The sequence below is a fragment of the Diadema antillarum genome, unplaced genomic scaffold, assembly GCF_040938485.1.
Source record: "Diadema antillarum isolate AM-2024a unplaced genomic scaffold, OU_Dant_1.0 scf00000063, whole genome shotgun sequence".
Lineage (NCBI taxonomy): Eukaryota > Metazoa > Echinodermata > Echinoidea > Diadematoida > Diadematidae > Diadema > Diadema antillarum.
The window spans coordinates 3314471-3340053 of record NW_027270952.1 but is presented as its reverse complement, the minus strand read 5'-3'; the positions used below and the strand labels follow the sequence as shown (position 1 = coordinate 3340053).

General features: G+C 37.9%; 1 protein-coding gene across 1 annotated transcript in view; it reads right to left on the bottom strand.

The window, feature by feature from the left end:
* The window catches only part of LOC139716266 (uncharacterized), a 36819-nt gene extending 20523 nt beyond the window's left edge, over window positions 1-16296 (bottom strand). The window contains exons 1-5 of the mRNA XM_071627834.1: window positions 15765-16296; window positions 7185-7347; window positions 5902-6000; window positions 4084-4154; window positions 3525-3638 (exon numbers count right to left, since the gene is read on the bottom strand). Of these exons, the coding sequence (XP_071483935.1) occupies window positions 3525-3638; window positions 4084-4154; window positions 5902-6000; window positions 7185-7303 (403 nt within the window). The 5' untranslated portion in view covers window positions 7304-7347; window positions 15765-16296. The remainder of the gene's footprint in view (window positions 1-3524; window positions 3639-4083; window positions 4155-5901; window positions 6001-7184; window positions 7348-15764) is intronic.
* Between the last annotated feature and the right edge of the window lie 9287 nt (window positions 16297-25583).

Sequence of the window (25583 nt, the reverse complement as noted above, 5' to 3'; positions counted from 1 at the left end):
AAATTAAAAATAAGGTATTCTAAATACCTTCACAGGTCTCTCCGTCGGGATCAAGCGAGAAGCCATCTTGAAAAGAGCAATCGTACCTCCCGGGCGAGTTGCTGCAAATTTGCGAGCATTTATTGGCTGAACTCGAACATTCATCTATATCTGAGAAGAAATGTTCACACTCTGGCTGTATGTGTGATGGATGTTATGGCTGCTAACCCCAGACCATTTGCATTCAATCATCACATGAGAATCAAGAATTATCGTTAATCAGGCGTTTGCAGAGTTAAACGTACTTTACACTGGTCAGACCAAGTTTGGGGTTGTTGTTGTTGTTGCCGCCGCCACTGCTGCTGCATGTTGCCGCTTGTTGCTGTTGTTTTCTGTTTTTATCTTGGCAGCTAAAGTGATAGATTTTGACCTTGATACATGCAGATCTATGGTCATTTCATGTCAATGCGTGCTAGTTCCTTTAAAAAAAAGCACACACACGCACACTCACACATATTTTCGTTCATTCAATTCAATTCAAATTCAATTCATAATGATTTTATTTCTATAGATGATATAACGCTTACATGAGTACATAATATTTTAAGGAACTTTGAATCACTTTTGATTGATTGCGTGCTATCTCTGTACATGTGGCGTTGGGCATTTTCTATGCTTTTGCACTACCACCTTCCCCACTCTATGTACGAACACACGCATATCGCCGGAGAAACCAAACAGTATCCCTGACATCGATCGGTAATATGGAATATATTTCAGTGAAATAAGTGCGTAAAATGTATTTGCAAAGTGAAACTAGTGTAACAGAGTGGCACAGGTCCCTTACCATAGCGACATTTATAAAGTAGCTCCACATTTCCAACTCAATCCGGGTTTTCGCCATTCAGAACAATAACAAAATAGGTCTTGCAATTTTTCGTGCCAGTTATGGACACTGACATTTTCCAGTCTAATGGAGTGCAGGGGAAATCCCCCAACCCCCGCTACATAAATGGAAATGCGTTCACCCATATTTTCCCCATTACAAAAATGCCATGTTTGTTCACAATTTGCCATGTATTATTCACGTGTTTTAGCCGTTTACATGTAATTTTTATGTCATGAAGGGGAAATTCATTAAAGTACATTCCGATTTGATGTGGGGAAACTTTGGAGGCATGATGTGTCCCTGTTTCAGTAGAGAGATTGTGTGAGTCTGTCTCTATGTAGTTACCAGATGCTGTTACCTTCAACTAAACTAAGCCTGTATCATTACTCTTGCATCGTTAAATGTTATATGCCATTAAATAAGCATTGCACGCACAGGAACACAGACATACGCGTGATCTATTTATGATGAAGTTAGAGAAGATAAGATATAGGCGATAGGATTGCTGCCGTTAATTCACTGAGAGAATGTCTCAACGACATCAAAGCCTGGTCCACTGCCAACAGACTCCGTCTGAACGAAGACAAGTCTGAACTCATCCATTTCTCATCACAGTTTAGGAGCACAGTTCCTCTACCAGATCTAACTACTCGGGATGGGATTATTAAGGTCTCTGACTGTGTTAGAGACCTTGGCTTTACTTTGGACAAACACTTAACTCTTAAACACCATATCACAAACATTTGTAAGTCTGCATCATGGGGTATTTTCAAAATAGGGAAGATCAGGCGTCTGCTTGATCAATCATCAGCTGAGCGGCTCGTCCATGCCTTCGTCTCCTCCTATCTGGACTACTGCAACTCCCTCCTTGCCGGCCTCCCTCTTTCTCACATATCCCCTCTCCAACGTATCCAAAATTCAGCCGCTAGATTAGTCTCCCTTAGTAGGAGACATGACCATATATCTCCTGTTCTCCGCTCACTACATTGGCTTCCAGTCCATTCCCGTATTACTTTCAAAATCCTACTTCTGACGTACAAAATCACACGTAATCTTGCACCCATATATCTTCAAAACCTAGTCTCTCTCCGCTCCTCCTCTTCTGCCAGACCCCTCCGTTCATCTTCCTCTCTCCAATTACTTCATGGCCCACGTACAAAAACCCGTTATGGTGACCGAGCCTTCTCTTCCATTGCTCCCACTCTTTGGAATAAACTCCCTCTGTATATTCAGAATGCCTCATCTGTCGAATCATTTAAAATTCTTCTTAAAACTCACCTGTTTAATCAGTTGTAATTTTTTTTTCTCCTGGAGGCGCACACAGTTATCAATTATTGTACCATTGTATCACATGTATTTTTCTTTTCTTTTCTTTTCTTTTTTCTTCTTCTTTTGTTACTGTTAATGCTGATTTTGTTAATGTTATTGTGTTTTCTAATCTATTTGTATGAGTAGCAAAGTGCGCTTAGAAACGTCAGTATGAAGCGCCATATAAATGCAATTATTATTATTATATACCTACGAAGATTACTGATGGAATCAAACATTCTTTCACTGAAAATAAAAGCTTGGGGACTAGCCGCTTTGCACGTTATTTCGAAGAAACTAACGGCGTTTCCGCTGTGCCAATCGAAGACGACCAAACAAACAATGCATTCAAAAATTAAAGATGTAAGGTAGGACTATAAAAGAAGGAATGGGACTTGAACTTATGTAGTTATGACTACTTCATGTAGATAAAGTATAGGTAACATTATGTACTTGCAAGATACTCCTCCAAAGTTGTAGTTTAAGCAATATATATAAATATAATTATATATATATATATATATATGTATATTCACAACAGTGGTTCAATATGAAAACTCCGTGAGAGACGTAGTTTTGACGAATTTTCGCCAATAGGGCTTTGTCAAGTCAATGACAGATTTTATTTTGAAGCAGATATAAATCAAAATAAAACGACGCATCTTTTATTTTGATTTATATCTGCTTCAAAATAAAATCTGTCATTGACTTGACAAAGCCCTATGGGCGAAAATTCGTCAAAACTACGTCTCTCACGGAGTTTTCATATTGAACTACTGTTGTGAATCTATACTTTCTTAGGACTCCGAGCAGAAACTAATTTCTGTTATATATATATATGTATCATGTATATAAAGACGATGAAGACAAACAAGTTGACATAATGCATTAGAATCCAACTTCATTTATTTGTCTTCATCGTCTTCATGCTCATATTCCAACACGCGGATAATAATACCATCATATATATATGTATATATATATATATATATATATATATATATATATACCGTCGCTGGGTTGCACCGAGACCTTGTATCTGCAATTTTGGTGAAAATGACTTTTTTGAATTAATGGTCAATTAATCAGTGAAGTGATGTCCTGTCCCAATCCTAGATGTCTTACTCCAAAAATGAAGCCACCACAGCATGTCAAAGGAATGTCTATCCCATTGGATACAGTGCTTTGGCTGCCTTGTTTTTTGTTTTGTTTTGTTTTGTTTTGTTTTGCTCTCCTGAGCATTTGACATTTTGTAGATATGAGGTCTTGTCGCCCCAGCGACGATATATATATATATATATATATATACACACACACACACACACACACACACATCAGCTTATAATACCTATTCCACAGTTCTTCCCTGTCCAGCCCGCAGAGCAGTTGCACAAGAATCCGTTAGTCTGGTCAATACAGGTCCCATTGTGTAGACATGGGCTCGAAGCACATTCATCAATGTCTGTTCGTAACAAAGAAAAAAAATGTGTAGAGTTAGATAGATAGGTAGATAGATAGATAGATAGATAGATAGATATAAGATCTTTATGAATTGATGTAAAGTATATATATATATATATATATATATATATATGAATATGATATGAATAAATATATGCACGTATTTTTACGTAAGTGATGTACATTCCACTCATTTCATTGGCGTTAGCTGTAACATACGCTCCACAAACATTAACATACAAACGAGTAGGCAGCAAGCTGTGTTAAAAGTTAAATGATCCCAACAAAAATAAAAGATTGAAGGAAGCAGCGCTGGACGAAATATGAATTCGTGGACAGTGCTTGTGCAATGATATACGTTAAGATTTGTGCATTTATGTATCTTTGTGCGGGCACACGTATGCGCTTTTGCGTAGGCAAACGTTTCATGATGTGTCAACTATTACCTTCACAAGGAGAGCCGTCAAAACCAGGGCAGCATACACGCATGACGGCATATGTCTGTCGATATATGGTCCTAAGTAGTTAAAAAGAGAAATAATGATTAACATATCGTATAGAGCAATAACTAGCAGATTTTGTATTTCCTTTGTGACCGTCTTACCTTTTCAAGCCAATTGTGAAGTTGTAATAAGTTGCATTTTCTTTTAAAAAGAGTCAGCGACAAATGCGATACTCGATTTAAATGATTATCTTCCTCGTTTTTCAGTCATTCAGTTTACTTGTACTTTTTTAATTGCTTCATTTCATTTATTTCGTTTCATTTATTCATTTTCATGGTGAAGGCTTGCTGGTCGAAAGACAGGTTGGACATAATGAGGTTGTTTTTTTCTTTTTTACCTCCTTACACGTGCATGTATTTAGGTGGTACGTATACATATACACTCAACCAAAAGTAAGTCCCTCCCCCCTAGCATTTTTGGATGTATCTTAAAAAGTATTTTACCGATTTTCCTAATTCAAGCGGGAATGGATAGGGAATTGTATTACTCATAATATGAATGGCATATCATTGCCACCAGATATCATTATTGGTGTGTAAAAATGCATTTTTTGTCAAAATGCATGGAAAAAAAAGTTGCACTTAAGGTTATATGACGCATATTGTGTACATTTCCTATGCAAGTTACCAAATGACCTTTTTAAATTGTTAAGTAATTCTCAAGAATTTCTTCAGGTACAATGTACTTTTCTATCGAACAGATGTTATGCATATTTTTTAAACAATAAGCCTTTTCAATATGAAAATGTTGGTCGAAGCCATGTGCTTTTTAATTCCAATTTGGGTTGATCACGTTAATGTGCTTATGGCCATTTTGCATCAAGTTTTTGAAAGAGGGAGAGCTACAGCTGCTGCTTTCCTTGAAGCTAGGGAGGTGGCCAGGAGACTAGGGGTTTCGCCCAATGCCATAAGGAAACTTAGAGCAAAGTTTCAGGAAACTGGAGAGGCCAAAGATTTGATTGTTTGATCATTTGTATAAAAGTCAATGCAAATCACTAAAGTGCAACTTTTTTTCTATGCATTTTGACATAAAATGCATTTTCTCACAGCAATAATGATATCTTTTCATCATTACAGTTTTGTACTTTGTGCTGATTTGTATAGCATAGGAATGTAACAATACCTTGTGTTAACGTTGTTTTGATTTGTAAGTCATGTGTTTTTTATCCTTGTGGAATGATGGAAATTTGTAATTCTCTGTTGACACTAATTGAGCAAAACAGCAGTGTAAATGTAAGTGTGCACTAAAGTTGCCCTGGTTGTGGTGAATTCATGCACAGTTACACAGCTTTACTAGACATCGGGTCTTCTGTTCTAAAATTTGGCACATGAAAGCACATTTTCCATGGTAATTTCAAAACATATCTGTATTACGATTCTCGTTTAATATGCTTTGATTTACTTGGAAACGGAAAAAAATATTGAATAAATGTTTTCTTTCCACAGACATTGGTGATTGTATAAGGGTTGAACGTTTTCTTAATAAACATTCTGCATTCAATTTCTGCGACTACTGAGTAAAATAGGCGCTGAAAGAGGAGTAAATTAAAATTTTTAGCTTTTATCATCTGTTCATGTTATAGCAGTGAGTTAACAGCTAATTCTGTTCTTGCAAATTATTCAGTTTATTAATTTTTGTACATGGTGATAATATAGAAATCATTCAATCAAATCAAATACAATCAAACCTTCTAGAAACTACACATCAAATTGACCTCAGTGCTTGTAATGACAAACACTGTTCATTGAATTTCCATCATACCTTGTTTTATTACATACTGTTCTGAAAAATCCAGTGAAACACGAGCCCCTGTATATCTGCATAGCACTTGTCCTGCGTGTTCTGTTCGCGCTATAATACCTGCAATAATATGGACAAATAAAGAAATGAATGAAATAAATGAAATAAATGAATGAAAACTTAGAGTGATAAATTGTTGAAATTAGCAAGTATTTTTGAGTGAAACGAATTCCTTGAATTACAGACTTATGTTTTCTTTGAATTTTGAAATGATTTCACTTTTAAAGGGCGAGATCGAGCTAGCAGTATTCATTTTTCTTTCTTTCTTTCTTTTTTTTTTTTTTTTTTTGCTGCAGAAATTAAACGGAATTAATTCACTTTGTAAAGATGTACGGATTATCATAGCCCATAATTGCGACTTTGACAAATCTTGAATATGGACATCAAGTCTACCACTCACTAAAAAGGAAGCGTTTCTGTGACTCTACTTTTCTTTCGGGGTTTTTTTCTTTCTCTCTTCTTGGTAGCGACATCGGTTGAATTCTATGCACAATTCTTCATTTTCTACCGCAGTAGCACGAAAGATTTTCTCTGACAAGGAGGACCCACACACTACAAGCATTGACCCCATTTTCACAGTTCGTTCTTTGCTTCGCTTCACAGTGAGAAACACGTGTGATTCATGTCTATATTGTGTTACTTTTTTTTTCAAATTTTGGTGTATTACAAATAATTTGTTGTGAATCATACTCTTTTCAGTTTCCTGTTGCAAACTATGAGCAAACTTTCAAGTGAATACAGACTGCCAGAAATTGAATGAATGATGAATTTACAGTTGTACTTAATATAGGCGTGCAAAGAAAATTATTTTTTTCACATCTGTCCTGTTGTCCATGTACTAAGTGATTTGTTGACATAAATATTATCAAGTAGTAAAGGAAAGAAGAGAAACGTCAAAGGTCGTTCATCTATTTAGGTCCGATAGAATCAGTGGAAAAGGTATAATTATTATTTACTACCATTCAATAAGCGAGCTGACAGTTTTTCGAAAATACATTGATTCATTAAGATTGGATTTATGGATATTTTCCTTGACTGAAAATGATCTTATATTAACCGGCCTTTCAGTTCACCTGCAAGTACAAAATGTATGTCAACACTCGGGACACATTTTGGGATGCTCCAGCTCCAATTGAAGGGAGTTTTATCAGGGCAAGAGTTTTCTTTGAAAGACATTGATATAGCATTTGCATGTATTGCTAGACGGGTACATTCTGAAAATGAAAGTGCTTTCGATTACTCACAGTGCACCTTGGGTGCAGTTCTCTGGAACTGGAGTGGACTGCGCGGTCGTCACAGAGAAAATTGTCGCGAGGATGACGGCTCCGACTGCCAGCCCGAGTGCCAGGGTCGAATGCGTCATGATGTGACGATTGGGTGGCCCAATCAATGGTCTCTATGACAGAACTAGCAAAATAAGCGATAGTTTGGATGGTGGTGGTGGTGCAGGTAGACGTCGGGGCATTGGTAGCGGTAATAGGTATACACAGGTGATGGTTGAAGTTATTTTCAGGATGAGGAGGATGTTTCGCTATGTTTTGTCGAAGAAGGGAAATAAAATTCGAACTGAATTGAATTGAGGATGAGGAGGACGAGGATTGGAAACAGAAGGGGAAGCCCAGGAGCTGTTTATATGAACGATGCCGTGAGGTGTAGAATCAAAATATCAAATTTACTGAAACTGAAACTGAAACTGAAAAGTGCATGGTTGTAAAAAGTAGGAGATTGTGAAAAAGTGAAAGGATCATTATATGAGAAATTTGCCAACCCAGACCAGAAAATGATAGAGGTGGTCGTGGTGTGCCTAGGCAGCAGTATTAACAGTGGTGAAGCTGTAGTGTTATCAGAAGGAGTTGAAGCAGCAGCAGCAGCAGAATTGATTGTGGCTCTACTTCTCGAATTCCTCTTCATTGATCAGCAAAATAGCATTTTGGCTAGACCTCGGGGCTGAGCATAATTATTATCACAAAGAAACGACTGCAGCACAAGGACTATCATAAGCGGAAGGGCGCCGACAGTTTCGAAATAGATAATACTAATACTAATAATAATAATAATAATAATGATAATAATGATAATAATGAACTATAAGAACAAGAATAAGAAGAAAGAATAAGGCTATATAAGCGGAGGTCAGTGGCCGATACTGTTAGCATCAGCTGATTTTTTAATTTTTTGTTTTGTTTTTGTGGGTTTTTTTTTTCAAGTCGTCTATTCAAAAAGACCCAAGCGGAAACCAAGTTATGTCAATTTCCTAAGTATGAGGGACATACGACGTGACCCATTTCTTGTTTGTAAACATCTCGTTTTCCTCTTTCGGTGGCCTATGACAGAACAAGAAGTCCCTTCCTATCACCTCAAACGGGAAAGAGGGTATATTTTGTGCTATTAAGATGCCTATATTTTTTCAGCATTTGATCTTTTTCTTGAAAGCACTGATGCTAAAGAAAGACACCATATCAAATCCTAGATTAAAAGAGACAGCACAAAACGCATTAGATAGGGGTCGGGGTATTGTTTCTGACTGTTTTTTGTTTGTTTGTTTGTTTTTTATATAGGAGTATGGTGCTGACCGGTACAAGAGGTAGGTCTGTGTGCCCTTCCTACTACTCGTGGGTGGGGCCCATGTTATGGACAACTCCTGGCTGTGAGATGAGGCAAGTCTATGTGAGGAACCATTGCAAAAACCTGGATTGTAGCGGTTTTCGTAATTATGTTCCATTCTAGATGTATTCTGTAGAGCTATTTTTCTTTCAGTTTGCCAATGTGTGCGTTGAGGAAGAGATGAGATAGGAGGATGCCCCCTCTAATCGGAGTCTAATGTTTTGTAGCCCATGTTGGACAACAACCTCCCCTATGGACACAAAATCCCATGAAGGGTCAGATTATCCATTACTGTTTTGTTTTACAACGTATGTGAAAAAAAAAAATGTATGTTTACGTTTGGATTACAAATACATTGTACTCTCTATGAGGGGATGAATACGACATCAATGTTGTCATTGGCAAATACAGGGACTTACATAGGGTTGAAATTACCGATATGCAATGCTCGACGAACCAGCGTCAATGAACAAATATTTTATTCAAATGATTTCCATTACTGTTTTAATTCCAGTGGGGAAAATGTTAATGTATACCCACGTTTGGACTACGAACACATTCCATATAAGGATGAACACGAAGTGAAATGATGTCACGGGCAGTTTTATGGGAGGATCTAAGCTGGACTCTTAGACTCAGTGGGAGAATTTAATGATGGGGGCATGATTACTTCTTCTTGAAGTCAGAATGCAAGTCCCTCTTTATTTGTTGTTCTCCACTATACTACAATCATGTACACGGTACATCAAGTGTTTACAAAACACTTTCCAGTTACTTTCCAGTGGTTGTTTACACTTGTACACAGTTTTACATTTTGAGATGTGATGAAGACTGAATGGCGGGGGAGCGGAAAGGAAGTGGGAATAGATTGTGGCTTGTCATCACATCGGAAGATTAGTTGATCTCGACCAGAGAAAGAAACCAGAGAACTGATAGGAGCTTGACTGTGGAAGGGTGGCTGTGAGAAGGATGACTACATATGAAATGAATGACACACATTGCTCACAGCTACATCACATAGACACAATACTTTTTGTACAGACACAATAGGCAGATAACAGGAACTTTCACAGGGTTGAAAGATATTAGCGGTAAGAAGGTCGACGGAACCGTATCGCTAATTATAGCGCTCAACAAACATCGAAACGTTGGTCACATGTTAGTCGAGCGCGGGTTTTCCCCCAACCGCAACCACCACATAGTCAACTTTCACAATGCTGTCGTGCTACGCAAGGCCTTTACCCAAAAAGTTAACGATCCAATCAATGCTAACATCCATTGTCTAAATATATTGTCAGTGGTAGACTGGCAGATATTACAGTGTGCTGACTTCGGTCAATGTCGGTTTTATTTTCTGTGTTAAATACTCAAGATTTATGACAGTAATGATATTGAATGCAATACCGATAAAAATAACAATGTTTTCTTATTTCAGCATAGCCCAGTCGTTGTTAGTTTTTGCAAAGTAATCTATACCTATCTTTTTGTCCACCTGGCGTCGAGAGGATCAGGATTGTTAAAACCATCTCTATCTACGGACCCATATCACTCTGCAGGACTCGAACCCTCGACATCTGTTTTGAAGGTCCAAAGTGTCCTCACCAACGTATTTTAAGAGTGGTTGTTCAAAGACAAAGTATGTTACACATTACTACGTGGCACTGACAGGAGCCAAACACCGAGACAGTGTGGGAAATGTTAACCAAAGTTGCTGCTAGATTCCTTCTAGACAATGCAATGGATGTATGTAAATTCAGGAAATCACAATTTCAATCCAATAAAACGATGATTGGTATGGAATTTTCCAGGTTGCTGGGTAAAAGTCGTAGTTACGACGGGATCTGATCCAGTTTTCTAGAAATCAGAGAAGTTGGGAAATGGAGAAAGTGAGAGAGAGAGAGAGGGAGAGAGGGGGGGGGGGAGAGAGAGAACAATGAGTTTGTGATTAAGCACTTCCGAGCACTGTCACTATAATAGCCTCCAGGTAGAAACTTCTATATCATATTATTAAATCTGAACTTTACACTGTTACGGCACAACCATATGGACATGATATGAAGAAAAACAAACACTTTGTAACCAACATAATAGGTGGCGAAAGAAAGAACAATATTTAGAGTGATCATCAGCGTAAGGCCGCTATATTCCACAATGTGAGGTGTATGTCGAGGATCGAACATTAAGACGCCTACTCTTGTAACACACCTTCGTTGATCAATCTGCCGTAGAGCAGAATAGAATTATGTATGACTATACCTGTATATTACTTGGTGGGTTTGTGTGTGTGTGTGTTGTTGTTGTTGTTTTTTTTGCAATGATGATAGTAGCCTATGTTATAGCAATTGCCTCCTACTCTTTGCATCATGTTTGTACAAGTAAAATTGCCTTGAACAATTACAATCATATTTGGTAGACCGTAAAAAGGGAGTTATTATATCGAGTGACTAGAGTAGGCGTATCATATTCCAAATTTAGACATACACCTAGCTGTATATAGGTGGTTTGTAAACACGCCCCAAAACCTCCACGGTGCCAGGTAAAAATTTCAGAGGTAAATTGTTAGAGGTGAAAATGTCAGCAGTAAAAATGTCAGAGGTAAAAATGTCAGAGGCAAAAATGTGAGAGTAAAAATGACAGAGGTAAAAATGTCAGAGTAAAAATGACGGAGGTAAAAATGTCAGAAGTAAAAGTGTCAGGGTAAAAATGACAGAGGTAGAAATGTCAGAAGTCGAAATGTCAGAGGTAAAAATCTCAGAGGTAAAGTTGTCAGTGGTCAAAATGCCAGAGATAAGAATGTCATTGGTAAAAATTTAGAATGCATGCATTATAAATCAAAATCTGGAAGACAATCACAAGCCCCAAATGTTTTGTACACTCCTGTGCTATATATTAGTTTACTACCCCCCCCCCCAAAAAAAAAAAAATATATATATATATATATATATATATATATATATATATATATTGTTACGGTAAAGTTCACACAAATGAATGTAAGGCGGTCGCAGTGAATTGAAATGAACAAATCTTCCGGAGCTTTATTAGGAATTTACTTAACAATCAATTTCCAACCGGAATAATGATAATTGTTCAAAACGTTACAGCGAAATTAACCATAACAATTGAATGTTAGATAGGATCGTTTCAACACTTGATAACTTAAAGACAGATTATGTAATACCTGGCCAGGGTTTTACCCAAACAGAACCAACGTCGGGGCCCAACTCATCTACGACGTGACGGGGAGGCGACGCAAGACGCTATCATACCACGTGGAGAAAGCGTCGATGCACGGGGACGTCGTCGGATCAGCAGGCGACGCTGTCTCACTCAGGTCAGCTTGCAGCTCCGCGACTACGCCGGGCAGAAGGGCGTTGGCCGCCAGGTGCGCGTTGCCACTCACACAGTCTCGGCGCCCTGGATCGACCTCGGAGTGGCGCTCCCACTAGTTGCCGTGTAGCAGTCACAGGTGGGCGTTGGCTCCAGACCGCCTGGTGGTTCGCCTGGCCAAGTCAACGAAAACTTATCGACGCTGTCGTCGTCGAAGGGAAACGGGCTAGAAGTAGGTTGACATCTCCTGGATTACCCTGCTGTTTAGCACTTTAACTCAGTCCGCAGGATACTTGTCTCAGGGAGAGCAATTTCTCCCAAGATCATGGACGGGACGTTGAGAAAGTTATAACGGTCCTCTCTAACCGGAGTCCGATTGTCGACTGACGCGAGCGATGGATTTTTAACATGAGCATTATTACATACATGGAAAATTCCGTCAGGCACGCCCAGCTTGATATATTCACAACATTAAACTCAACCTGGGCGAAGTGTGTAAGGCTGCGTTCACATAGAAGTATTCGGTATTCGGTATTCGGTATTCGAGCACCGAATACACCATCACCCGCACCGTCAACTCACCATCCCATGCAGTGAGGATTTCTTCCTCCTACATCCCAGCAAATCTTATTAACAATTTCTAAACTGCATCAGAATGTCAGTCTACATGCTTATTTTTGCTAAAGGGCAAATCCAGACCAAAAGTGTCATTATTTCATAAACGAGAGACGGTATACGCTGCAAGAAAATCGAACTAGCTCGATTCCCACTTTGCTATACTTTTCGCAGCTATTCGTACTTTCGAATAGTGCCCTCCTATGTGAACCGGTGTGAGGAAATCCTATCGTTCGATTCAAGCTATTCGCGTGCCCTCGAAAAACGAGCCCGAATACCGGAAAAGTATACTTCTATGTGAACGCAGCCTAAGGCTGCGGTTCGAAACGAATGACTCGAAAGGAGATTACGTAACCGGCGGTGTTTACAAACATTCGCGATCATGCACGTGTGATCGCATACACATGATCATAAAACATGAAACCACATTCTAAAGTGATTACATGGGCAAATTCGTAACAATATATATATATGTTTGTGAATCAAATGAAATGTTGTTAATGATGTAAAATCTTGGTTTAACACCTGGGCATATCCATACTTTTGCTTTAAAAAATTAACGAATTTTGATCCTGTATAATATTTCACTCCCCTTTTGTAATTTCGACTGAGAGATTCTTATTACTTTTTAGTGAAATGTTCTTACTGTTGTTGTATAACGACGGAACAACGTCATTTTCGGCGGCTGATTCAAGCAGTCTTTAGCAACACACCAGTATGATAAACTTACTACGTTAAACATAATGGAATCTGACTTTGGAACGACAGCTTAGTTTGAAAGGCATCGAACATTCACATATTTCTCTTGCTTGCGGATCCATTCAACAATAACTGCGTTACAACACAAGAGAAATCCCATGGCAAACTATCGGTTTTTACTCTCACTAGAACAGTCTATTGCTAAAGTTCGTCTCCAGTTTTAATAGGCATAAGTTTGTAAACTGAGATATTTGTTTTTGCGCTATTTGATACTTGAACCTTGTGAGAAAATATTTTGCAACAGCTTTCTTATGTCTGCCGGCACATCTACTGTAGTTAGTTTGTTTGCGTTTTGTATTTTTTTAATTGTACATTTATGTCGTGATCGGGCCTTGCGAGATAAATACGAAGCCTGAATTTGAGAAATTAACATAGAACAGGTGGAAATTTAGCGGTTTGCTTAGACTATGCCTCATTAACTTCTTCACACTAAACAGTTAAAAGATGAATAATAAGGACTATATCTAGCCTGAACGTAAAGCAGAATTCGTTTGCGTAAGAGTGTGTATGTAAGAGCGGTATCTGTGTAGAAGTATACGTTAATACCAAAAGTGGATTCGTGTGTGTGTGTGTGTGTGTGTGTGTGTGTGTGTGTGTGATAACTTCATTGGGCATAACAACGTAAACTGTTTAAGGGGTTTGTGGCATTGTTGGAACCCCCTTGTTATAATAATAATAATAATAATAACAACAACAACAACAACAATAATAACGTAATGATAATGATAATAATTTCCCATAGGCCTATGCTCTTAGCTGGTTAATATTCCTCTCAATGGACAGATTACACCACTGCACTGGAAACAAACTCAGAATATTGAGAGTGTTCTAATTTTTTTTAAACATAATTTCCTAAATATTCTTCAAATCCGCAGTTTGGATTTAATAATTCGATAAATACAGTTTGCTCAGGCTAAGTTATTATTTTTATTATTATTCACATTTTTACCTCTGACATAATCAACTCCGACATTTTTACCTCTGACATAATCTCTGTCATTACTTCTGACATTTTTACCTTTGACAATTTTACCTCTGACATTTTTATCTCTGACATCTTTGCTTCTGACATTTTTACTTCTGATATTTTTACCTCTGACATTTTTACCTCTGACATCATTACTTCTGATATTTTTATCTCTGACATTTTTATCTTTGACATTTCTACCTCTGACATTTTTACCTCTGACATTTTTACCTCTGACATTATTACACCGACCCTGATGCAGTATCAAAATGTAATGAAAACTTTAGTTACCTGTTCAATTGCAATCTAAAATCTAGTCATCCTGGGTCATGGGAATGCTTGAAATGGCCGTTATCATGGTAACATTTGAGCTTCCAGAAACTGACATGTCATTTATGATGAAACAATGCAAAAACATATACCATTTGTGCCTGAGTATGTTTATTTCAAGTGAAAAAAACAACAACTTTGTTTGCCCTCACAATCTTGGTCACCCAAAGTCATATTTTCTCTATGACATGGTGGTTGCTATGGCAATGACTTTGTAGAAATGGTTGTTAAAGGGATGTACAGTATTGGCGGAGTGAGAATTGGGCTTTTAACTTTTTGCGAGATACCAAGGAAACACTTATGAAATAGTACAGAGCATACCATTTTAAGAAGAATTCAAAGTTTATTTGATGAAAATCTGGTTTGGAATGACTGAAACATCCAAAAACAAAGTAAAACAAAGCGATCGTAATAAAAGGTGGGTCCCACACTTTATTAGAATCGCTCTGTTTTGGATATCTCAGCCATTTCAAAACCAATTTTCATCAAATAAACGTTGAATTCCTCATGGAATATCATGTTCTTTCATATTTCATAAGATGATTTCATTATCCCACCAAAAAATGTGAGAAACCTGAAATTAGGTCTCAACCAAAACTATTAGATCCCTTTAAAGGAAACAAATAGAGTACATAAATATTATATCTGTGTCAAAACATAACACAAATTACTTAGACAACAAAGTTCCAAAATTACTGTTAAATGTAGATTTATGTTTGTCAGTTTACGGTGGTGCCTGACAGTTGCTATGGCAACATCACGATGGAATAATGATGAAAGTCTGCTGACGGTGATTTCGGCATGACTTCTGCAATAATCATATCCACTATGACTAGGACTCGTAAGAGTTTTTTTTTTCTCCAACAGTTGTCCAATGTAAGTTATGTTTGTGAATGTTACAACAAACAATAACTGCTGTAGAAATGACTGCATAACCAGGAAGTAGGAACCGAAGTCGCATTAGTGAAGGGGGGGGGGGGGTTGGGGGTGAGCCGTGAGACCGCTTCACGAACCACTTATGTCATTCAGGGATGTGTCCGCGTCAGCGAAACATCACCCGAAAAAAAAACAAAAAAACATGTGAACTCTTTCGGCCTAAGTATGAACTTGTCGTGTTCAAGCTGCTTGAACGTACACACTCTAGTTCTTATTAGCATATAATCTACCCTCTCACAGAAATGCAAAGCACATACACAAGAGATAACTCTAGAATACTTACTATTGAACGATAGATTGTCGTAGTCAAAGCAATGAGATTTCATTAAACCTCGATGGTGGACCTTTCAGCGCTATGATTTCTTTGTCACAAATGGAACGCTCTCATTGCACGTATGGATTGCACGCAATCTCGGAATTATATGCAACAATCCATATTGTCTATAATACTTTATCTCTTGAACAATGCCTTCGGTGATGAGTTCGAAGCGTGCCGTATCCTCCAAAGTCGAAGTAATTTCTTACATGAATGAATGATCCGCTACGAATGGAAGCGGACAGTGTTCATCAAACAATCAGCAACCCGATCTATGAATATTCGATGATCAAATTCTCAAATTCTGCGTAAACTTCAGCATGAATACTAATATGAAACGAACCCCAGTTGTTGGACATTCCAATTCACGAAACCGAAAAACAATCCGACGACCTGTTCTCATTCGAAGGTATGGTGTAAACGTAAACTATGTATCCCTAGTCGCAGTACAGGAACGCATCTCGTAATTGCACGTTCGGAGTTGACATAGGGCCTACTGCTTTGATTTGCTTTGAACATTGTGATAGACATGCTTACCCCGAGGTTCAGGTCAACCTGAGCAACATGAGTAGTTGGGGCGTTGCTATGTTTGGTGGCGTGCGGTTGGCCTGTTTGGAGAAAACTTTCCTGGCGGAAGTGATTTCTTCCGAGGTCACGACGAAACTATGAATATTAAAAATGCAAAATGGCCTAGAATGATGAATATCGCAACAGTCGGAAGTGTGTGTGTGCGTGTGTGTGTGTGTGTCTCACTCTCTCTACGTTTGGATCTATGTAAGCTTACTGTAAGTGTGTGCTTGCGTATTGTTGGTTTTTTTTTGTGTGTGTGAGTGTGTGTGAGAGAGAGAGAGAGAGAGAGAGAGAGAGATAGAGAGAGATAGGGAGATCTTGTGCGCGCAAGTTGGGCAAGAACTATTATAAATAAAGTGTTTGGGAGAGGTTAGTGGTAATACACGTGTACCAATACTAGGGTTTTTGGTAATCGTCAAGTACGTACGTTAATAATACCACAAAATGCAAAAAAGGTACAAAGTAAACACAATATACCAACACCCCCTCCCCCCCCCCCCCCCAAAAAAAAAAAAATAGAAGCAATGCATGCATTACTCCAATTATGCTATTTACCGGGAAATCTTTGATCTGCAGAAATTACAGTCCTCGCATATATCTTCGAATGGGGCCTGCTTTTAGCTCAAAAAACATTCCTTGCAATATTTTTTCCCTACAGTTTCTGAAAGGTCGTGAGGATGTACGTGCCAAATTTCTCATCGAGTAACAGTTTTAACCAAAGTTCGCAAAACCCTTTTCATGGGCTCATGTACTCCGCTTTAATGCTAAAGACGAGTTAAGTCTGAAAGAAGAAAAAACTGTGTCTGTATAAGAGAGAATGTAGACAATAGTTCTGACTGACAGCTGGGCTTCCATGGATACGTTATGCTATCAATATTACGATCCAATGCTGTATGCCATCGTGCCATACGAAGTCTTCAAAGAAAAGTGATGAAGGTATAAAAACTCCTATTATATGCACGGACTTGAATAATTCTTTGACACTTCTCACTTCCATTTTTATCAGGGAGAACAGAAAGCAACTTTGATGTGAGGCTTTGTCAAATGATATACATCCAGTCCATGCAGAATCCATTTAAACGACTCTCTTCTTCCTCTTTGAAACAATGCCCGGTACTTGGTCATTATGTGCTGGATAAGGTTTCAAGCGGCACATCCTGCATGGAACATCTATTTCACACCGTACAGGAAGTCGACAACATTTTGTACAATCCATTAAAAATAGCCTGGGTACTTTACACAATGAATCCCCTGAATCATTGATAATAATATCATATGTGAGAAGTGAAACTTGTTTCATTCATGTAGCGCAGTTTTGGGCATAGAAAACCGAAAGACGAGAAATGCTGAGTCACAAGCCACAACCCGCTATACGGGATGCCACTGCTTATACAGTTTTGTCAATGTTCTGCTTCTTCAGGCTCATTCCGCATGTATAGGATGGAATATAATACAGTCATTATAAATGAGACCGAAAGGAAAAAGTCACTATAAGAGAGTATTTGTCTCAGTAACAAATTCCAAGGTGATTTCATCTTAACTTGAATACCTAGTGTTAAGGTTATCCAATATAGTACCGATTTCAATGTATAAATTATTAAGGTACCTGCATCATTCCATACCATACATTTGATATCTTTCGATATTTGATATCTCCCTATAATCAGTCCTCCACCTCCATTGACATTTTCAAAAAGAAACTCAAAGCTCATTTATTTCTAGAACAGAACTGATGATTATGAATAGTTGATTATTTGTATTCGAAGCTGATTTATATGTTTGTTTGTTTGTTTGCTTTGACAGAATTGTAAAGCGCTTCGAAACATGTTGTATAAAGCGCTATATAAATATTTCATATCATTGTTATTCTTTTTTACTGCAAAACAGAATTTATTTGACCTCTAGAGGTATGTTTGCTCTGATTTGCCAATAGCGTCAGAGTCTTACACAATAATTATATGGAGTCATAGGGGAGCTATTGTCAATACCTCTTGAGTACATAACACCGCCCATCATGTAACATACACCCCACTAGAGCAGACCCCTCAATCATGTTAATCTCGTGGTTGCCAGGCGACGCACAGTGGGCCAGAGAGATACCAAAGTGCGCCAAAAGTCACTTTGGGCACTTGGGATTTTTTAATTTCTGACATGCGCTTTTGAGAGGCAATACTTTGAAGAATATATCATTAAAATATTTAAATCAGGTATGTACATTAAAGGGGTATATTTCCTAGCTGAAGTAGCAAAATACAATATTTTAAGAGTTTCAAAGCAAATTGTAACCTCTTTAATAAATAAGTAATTTCAACATGTAATTTTTGAGATATCAACCTGTAATTTCTCCCACATATTTCTCAGAGTTCATTTTACGTTATGAATGCCGTAAAAATGCAAAGAACGTTAATGTTCATGAATATTTTACGCTAAATATCCTGGAAAAGAGGCTAATTATTTGTCTTTTTAATATACCCTAATGAAAAGTTTAGATTGCCACGGATTTCCAACTAACTTCTATTCCCAGCACATTCCCTGATGTCTCAGCTTTAAGCTGATACCAGATTTGGCTGCCACCTTTTGCCACTTTTTGTGTTAGAGCCGATTTTCCGCGACACATTACGTCTATTTTGGACCTTGCAGCCGCTTAGGAATGCTGTTATATCATACGGTGCCGCATGAGGGCGGCATTTTTTTTCTCGCACGTTAAAGGCACAGAAACATGGATAACACTGAATAAGAGGCAAACATAGTTATAAAATACATGTATAGGGCTAGTCCGGCACCTAAAAGACCCCTCCTCCGAAGATAAAAGAGTACATAATTGCACATAGCCAAGGCCATATAGCCATATTGTCCATAATTGTCATAGCCACTACTGTAAACATAGATATTCCCACTGCGATACATATTGTATGGACACCTAAATACTTCGATCCTACTCTTGACATATGCAGATAGAACGTTATACACCAAAAGACAGAGATTTTATTCTCATCGGTTACTCGTTGGAAGCAAAATCTGTTGCTTTCCGGCCGCTCAGCAAAGTGTATAGGATCGCAGTTTGTGAATGCGATTGCAGGTCAATGTCAGACATTGCTCGCGTGATCCTCATCGGACGATCTTGCCTCATCGGATCATGCCTGACATGTCTGACATTGACCTGATAGGCGACCAATACAAGTCGGATTCATCAGACTGTGATCCCATACACTTTGTGGGTTGTCGGAAGCTTAAAAAAACTTTGCTTCCGACGACTGATGAGAAAAAAAAAATCATTGTGGAACGTGGATGAATTTATAATTTCATATAATAGTGATTCCGAAAAAAATTTCATTCAAAAAAAAAAAAACTTTTTATTTTAGCTTTTCCAAGTAAACTTTCATACACGCAGACTCATTCTTAGCTGCTAATTCATAACCTTTCATTTTCCTGATTACTGACTTCACAATTTGTTATCTTTCCTTTAAAATTAGACAAAATGGTTTTTTTTTTTGCTTGTATGAATTGATATGGCATAGGCCTGAGGTTATATATGAAGTAAAGAGATAAGAACTACACATATCGGAGATTGATTTTATATCGCACATTTATGTCCTGCTAGAATAAAGTGAATAAGTTCACCCAAACGTACAGCGTACATCATAAACTTACATTCTAACTAGTTTACACGGACAACAGTATCATTTTGCAGTACCTGTGACATGGAAATTTCAGCATAAATTCGATTCTTTTAACGAAACCCGAATGTTTATACACTTTCTATGACATGTAAGCATCGTGTATTCAATGGTAGTATATAAGCAGTGTCAGTGAATGTGAAAAGATAAATTAATCTTTAAAGAAAAAGAATAACAGCCGAAGATTTGCATTGCTTTATTCGTCATTAACAGACAGATTTTTGATAGCCAATGAAAGAACAGCATCACAGTGACATCATATGAGTTTGAAATTATGTTCAATCAATTCTACGCCCCCAATTACCCTTAGATACCAAATTTGGGTAAAAAGAAACCACGGAATATAATTTTGGCGCACTTTGAGCTCATTCTGGCCCACTGTGCGACGTCTTGAGTTAATGGCGTCGTATGAAAGTCGAGAATTTCAACTTTCCCTACTCTCGTCGTCATCTTACAACCGGCGGTTGAAACTTTCATTTTCAAACCATATTCTGTTATCTAATGTTATCTTCATATATTTTGATTAGAGTCTGGACAAATTACAAGAAATGTCTTTTTCGCTGCCTCCGGGAAAAGAAAGGTGATGGGAGCTTTGGAGGTTACGGTTTCGAATGTAACATGGTCCAGTGATTTGCTAACGTGATGTCTTCTCGAGTCCTTTCAACGATATACGTTATTTTTTAAAACTGATATAAGACTTACAGAATGGCTGTATATTATAGTATAGTATACAAGAATCTTCCTTAGATTTTCTTTCTTTTTGACATGAAAGCAAACAAGATTACGTTGTATCCTTCGCATCATAATATTGCAGCCGTGAAATAACCTAGCAACAATGACTTTTACGGGGAAAAGGGGTTGCACCAACATTATTTTTGTAACATAAGAATACTAGGTTTGCGGTTCACCATGTGCGAGTCCTGAAAAGGACTGTTGGAATGAAAGGGGAAATGAGATGATAGGAGAGGAAGAAGCGAGAAAGTGAGCGAGAGTATATGTTATGTAAACCACCATGCAAACTTCTTCCTTCAAAGATCATATGATTTTTGTAATAATAATGTGTATAAACCAATGGGAGAGTTGTGAAGTGATGACGTCAACGCCTCTTCTAAGTCACCTTGAACACTTCACAATGGATAATACTGACTTTAAGCATGTTAAGCCCGACTCACCTATCCCCTTACCTTCCTCTTGGCAAGCATCGATTAAAAAAGAAGAAAAAACACACACACACACTCACAAAGGCCTCGTTGCCGGCCAGCAGCTGTAATTGGATGTGCACGCTTTCAAGTTTACAAAAACTAGGTCCATGCAGGTCCATGCGTTTCGAAATCTAAGTTCGGGTATAGGGCATGTCCAACCTGCGTCAGTGGCGTAACTACGGGGGGGGGGGGGGGCATGGGGGGCACTTGCCCCCCCCCCCCCCCCCCCCATCCGCTGGTTAAAAAAAAAAGAAAAAAACTACCAAAACGGTAATTCAATGGTTAGTAAACTGCTTTTGAAATCGACATGAAAGGATAATCAAGAAAAAAGATATTTTTCTAAGATTTCTTTTAACCATTTAATTAAAGAGGTATTATAGTGAAACATTGTTCAAAAAGCCCGGAGACGACAAAAGATTGTGATTCAGCGTGATTCCTGGTTAGCATTTTGAATATAAGCAGGATGTGCGCAGTGTACTCAGAACATCGGAATGGCAAAAAGAGTCGCTGCAATGTTACGCAATGTGATGTTTGATAGGTTGTACATGTAATGATATGACATATTTTGTATTTGTCACGTAATAATTTGTCTCATTGTACTACTGTTTATTATATAGCTCATGTAAGAAATTGATGTTATCGCAATGGTTACAAAAGAAGAGCAGCTTTAAAGACAAAAACGTGCATCAAAATAACCATATAAGGAGATGTTGCGATGCACAATCAAAGCAAAAGACAGAGATTTGAAGTTATATGTTTTTAGGATGAGTAAACCCTACATGACGTCAAAATAGAGGAGAGGGTTTCCTGATAGTATGCCTCATACTGTTTGGAATGTGGACGTCATTCACGACGTCAAACACAAGTTTCTAGCTAGGTCAAAACAGGACCACTTCAAAGAATTTTGGTTTCCGTGGACAGGAAGTGATGACGTCAAGCAGAGGCTTGACCAATGCAAAATGAGATACTCGGGAAAGTTTTGACAGACAGAAAACGCCAACCAATAAGAAAAGGGGGCAGGACTTCTATGAAAACTTTCTAGGAAGTCACTTCATTTAATCAATTTTACATGGAGATCTATGGTCCAACAAATGTATAAATGTGCAGTGTTTGGGCACAAAATTCAGATGCCACATAATTTGCGGAACACTCAGGACCAGGCTAGACGGTACTTCGAGATTGCGAAGTTAGAGAGTAGCAGAGTGTTATTTGGAATCAGTGTGATTCAGGGATTGTTGCATTTCGGCTTGGACAGCCTGACCGTCCAGAAGAGAATCTAGGAGGATCCGAGTTTAAACACCAACAACTGTTGTAAGTACACGATCATTTAATTGAAATTGTTTGTGCCTTGCAAGTTCCTATGTATTTCCCGATATTGCATTGTATGTGTGATGTTTGTATGTCGAACCGAATTTTAATTGCATCGTGAAAGAAATAGAGAATTAGAACAACGCTTAGATTTTAATGGGCTGATTAATCACCCCTATTCAACATTGAAAGAATGATCCATGGTGAAACATTATTATGGAAATTATGTGTGGCTAATCAGTAGTAATATGATGGAATATAAATGTGTTTTGTTGAAGTTATATGAATAGAACCAGGAATAACCAAAGACCACAAATTATAAGGGAGGTATCATGTTATCAAATTAACAGGGTGTTTAGGGTTCCAGGGAGAGAGCCACCGTTAAGGGTTCCAGCGAGGACCAAGTTTAGGGTTCCAGAGAGAGCCACAGTTTGGGGTTCCAGAGAGGACCAGAAGTTGGGAAGCCAACGACCAGAAAGGGGAGACGACCCGCTACTTCAGGCAGGGCATCGTCGACAACCTAGAACAACCAAGCACGGGAGCTTCTAGAATAAACCAACGAGCAGAGCAACCAAGCTCAAGATCAAGTGGAATTGGATATCTGTATTCAAGTTTGTACTATGTAAACTATCACAACTTCGAACCAGTATAATAAATCTTATTGATTGTTATATTGTAAGAACACTGTGTGATTGGCTACTTATTTCGAGACACATTAGTTGCACAAGTCGAAAAATATTGATTGAATGAATGGTCTGCTAACAATCTGCTGCATTTTGAGAGAGTCAACCTTTGACTATAGGAAAAGATCCCAGTCGCAGGGAGGACTTTCGTTCCCCACATTCAGAGGAAAGTCCCCTGTGACAGTACACATTTGCTATCAAAGCTTGATCATTGATTTTGCAGTGTTGCTTTACATACTAGTCTATATCAAAATGCCTTGCATTGCCCATAATAAGACTTGACCTTGGCTATTTAATAACTTTTCCATCTATATGAAACACACCATAGGCGTACCCAAGATTTTTGTAGAGGGGGGTGTTTAAGATAAGATCTATTCTTCATTTTAACTGAAAATAATTGATTAACAGGAGAAGCGGGAACGCTTTGGAAGTGTGGTGGAGGGAGGGGATGGGAAGCGGGAAGAAGCTCAAAGGAGTTTTGCCGATGAGCCTGAAAAATGGTAATAATAACGGTAATAATAATGACAATAACAATATGATAATAATATGAATTCAATCAATTCATCGTTTATTGTCCATATGCGAATTTGTTCTCTTTACATGTAACTCAATGGAAATTACATATTCAGAAGATACAGAGACATGTAGACATAAAAATAAAACATGCAAATATATGAAAGTGACATTAACAGGAAACAAGGAAAAGGAAATGTCAGATTTAATTATTTCATATCTATCTTAACTATTTCTTTCATTCTGTTTAGTATTATTATTATCATTATAATCATTATTATTATCATCATTATTATTATTATCATCATCATCATTATTTTTATTCTAACTATTATTATTATAATCAATCACTATCATTATTATCATTATTGTATTTTATTGTGTTCGTAGTGATCTCATCTGAAATTTCATTGTTGACTTTACTTCTCTTTTTTCACGGTATAAAAGTGTGATTTCGTCACCAAAATTCACTATATGCTTATAAAATAATTCCATCACCTAGGCTATCAGTCGAATATGACTCTGTTTGGGCACTTCGCTTGCCGTCCGTAACCATTCTGCGAGCGAGCGAGCGACCGACAAGAAACTTTATTTTCTTTAAAACGTAGATTCGTCATCAAAATACAATGATTGATCTTTATTAAGTACATCTTCATGCCGCATTCGAGGATAGTTACCCAAATGTTATGATATTCAGGCATCACGCTACTGGAAACCATCTTGTTCCTAGATTTTACGAGCGATAAAAAAAAATGGAATTTTGTATACTGAGAACAGGTTCTAGTGTATTGTTTCTCCATTCTCATGATGGTGTATATTTTATCGGCATCTTCCGTTCTCATAGTGGGTATGATAGGAATAGACTATTGGTCACGGGCCATTATTCACTGAAATTCATCTATTTTAGGTCAACCTCCGCCCAATTCCTTGCAGTTATATTATATACTAAAATTCTTTAAGTAAAACAATAATATGACATTAGATAGAGACACAAGATACAAACCAATTCCCTTTCATAAGAATAGTAATTATTAATATAACCTGCATTGCTTAAGATACTTAAAATGCGAGTGAGCGAAGGGAGCGAACGCTTCCGGGTATTTCTCTTCCACTTTCTTTTTGTTTGCTCTTCTTTCCTTTCTCTTTCCTTTTCTTTTCCTTTCTTTTCCTTTCCTACTTTCGTAAATGCTTTGTTGGGTTTTTTTTACCAGCCAATTTGAAGGGACGTGTGCCCCCCCCCATGCCCCTTCCCGTAGTTATGCCAATGCGACTCATGGGCAATATGAACTAGAAGGGAAGTCGAATTAAAGGCGGCAAACCCACGCCTCTACAGTGCTAGAGCCCCCTGTTGTTCTGAAGGAAATTTATCTTGATTCTTTTTCTTACGAGTTACATTGAATTTTGCTTTAACTTACAGATGTAATGTAGTATCCCAGGAAGTCACTGGGTTAAACATGTTTGGAGTGGTTGAAAGAGCCAAATTAAATGCAACTGATTGACAAATCGCCCTTCTCAACATTTGTATAAACACCGATTACTCAGTGTGTTTAGAGTAAATATTAAAAAAAAAAAAGCATCATGGGCTTTACATACTCGGATGGGAATCGAACAAACGACCTCCTGATTACTAGACAGGCGTCATATCCACTAGACTACCGAGCTTTCGCCCGATAGCCAGTGTTGGTCCGAATCCCTGATAGCAGCGAGTACTGCATATTTTTATTCAAATTAATAACTCCACGCAAGAATCATTAATTTAAAAAGAGCCAAATTAATTCAGACATAGTAGAAAAATAGGCAACAGCTTGCCCAGGTAACCCACAATGCGTGTTT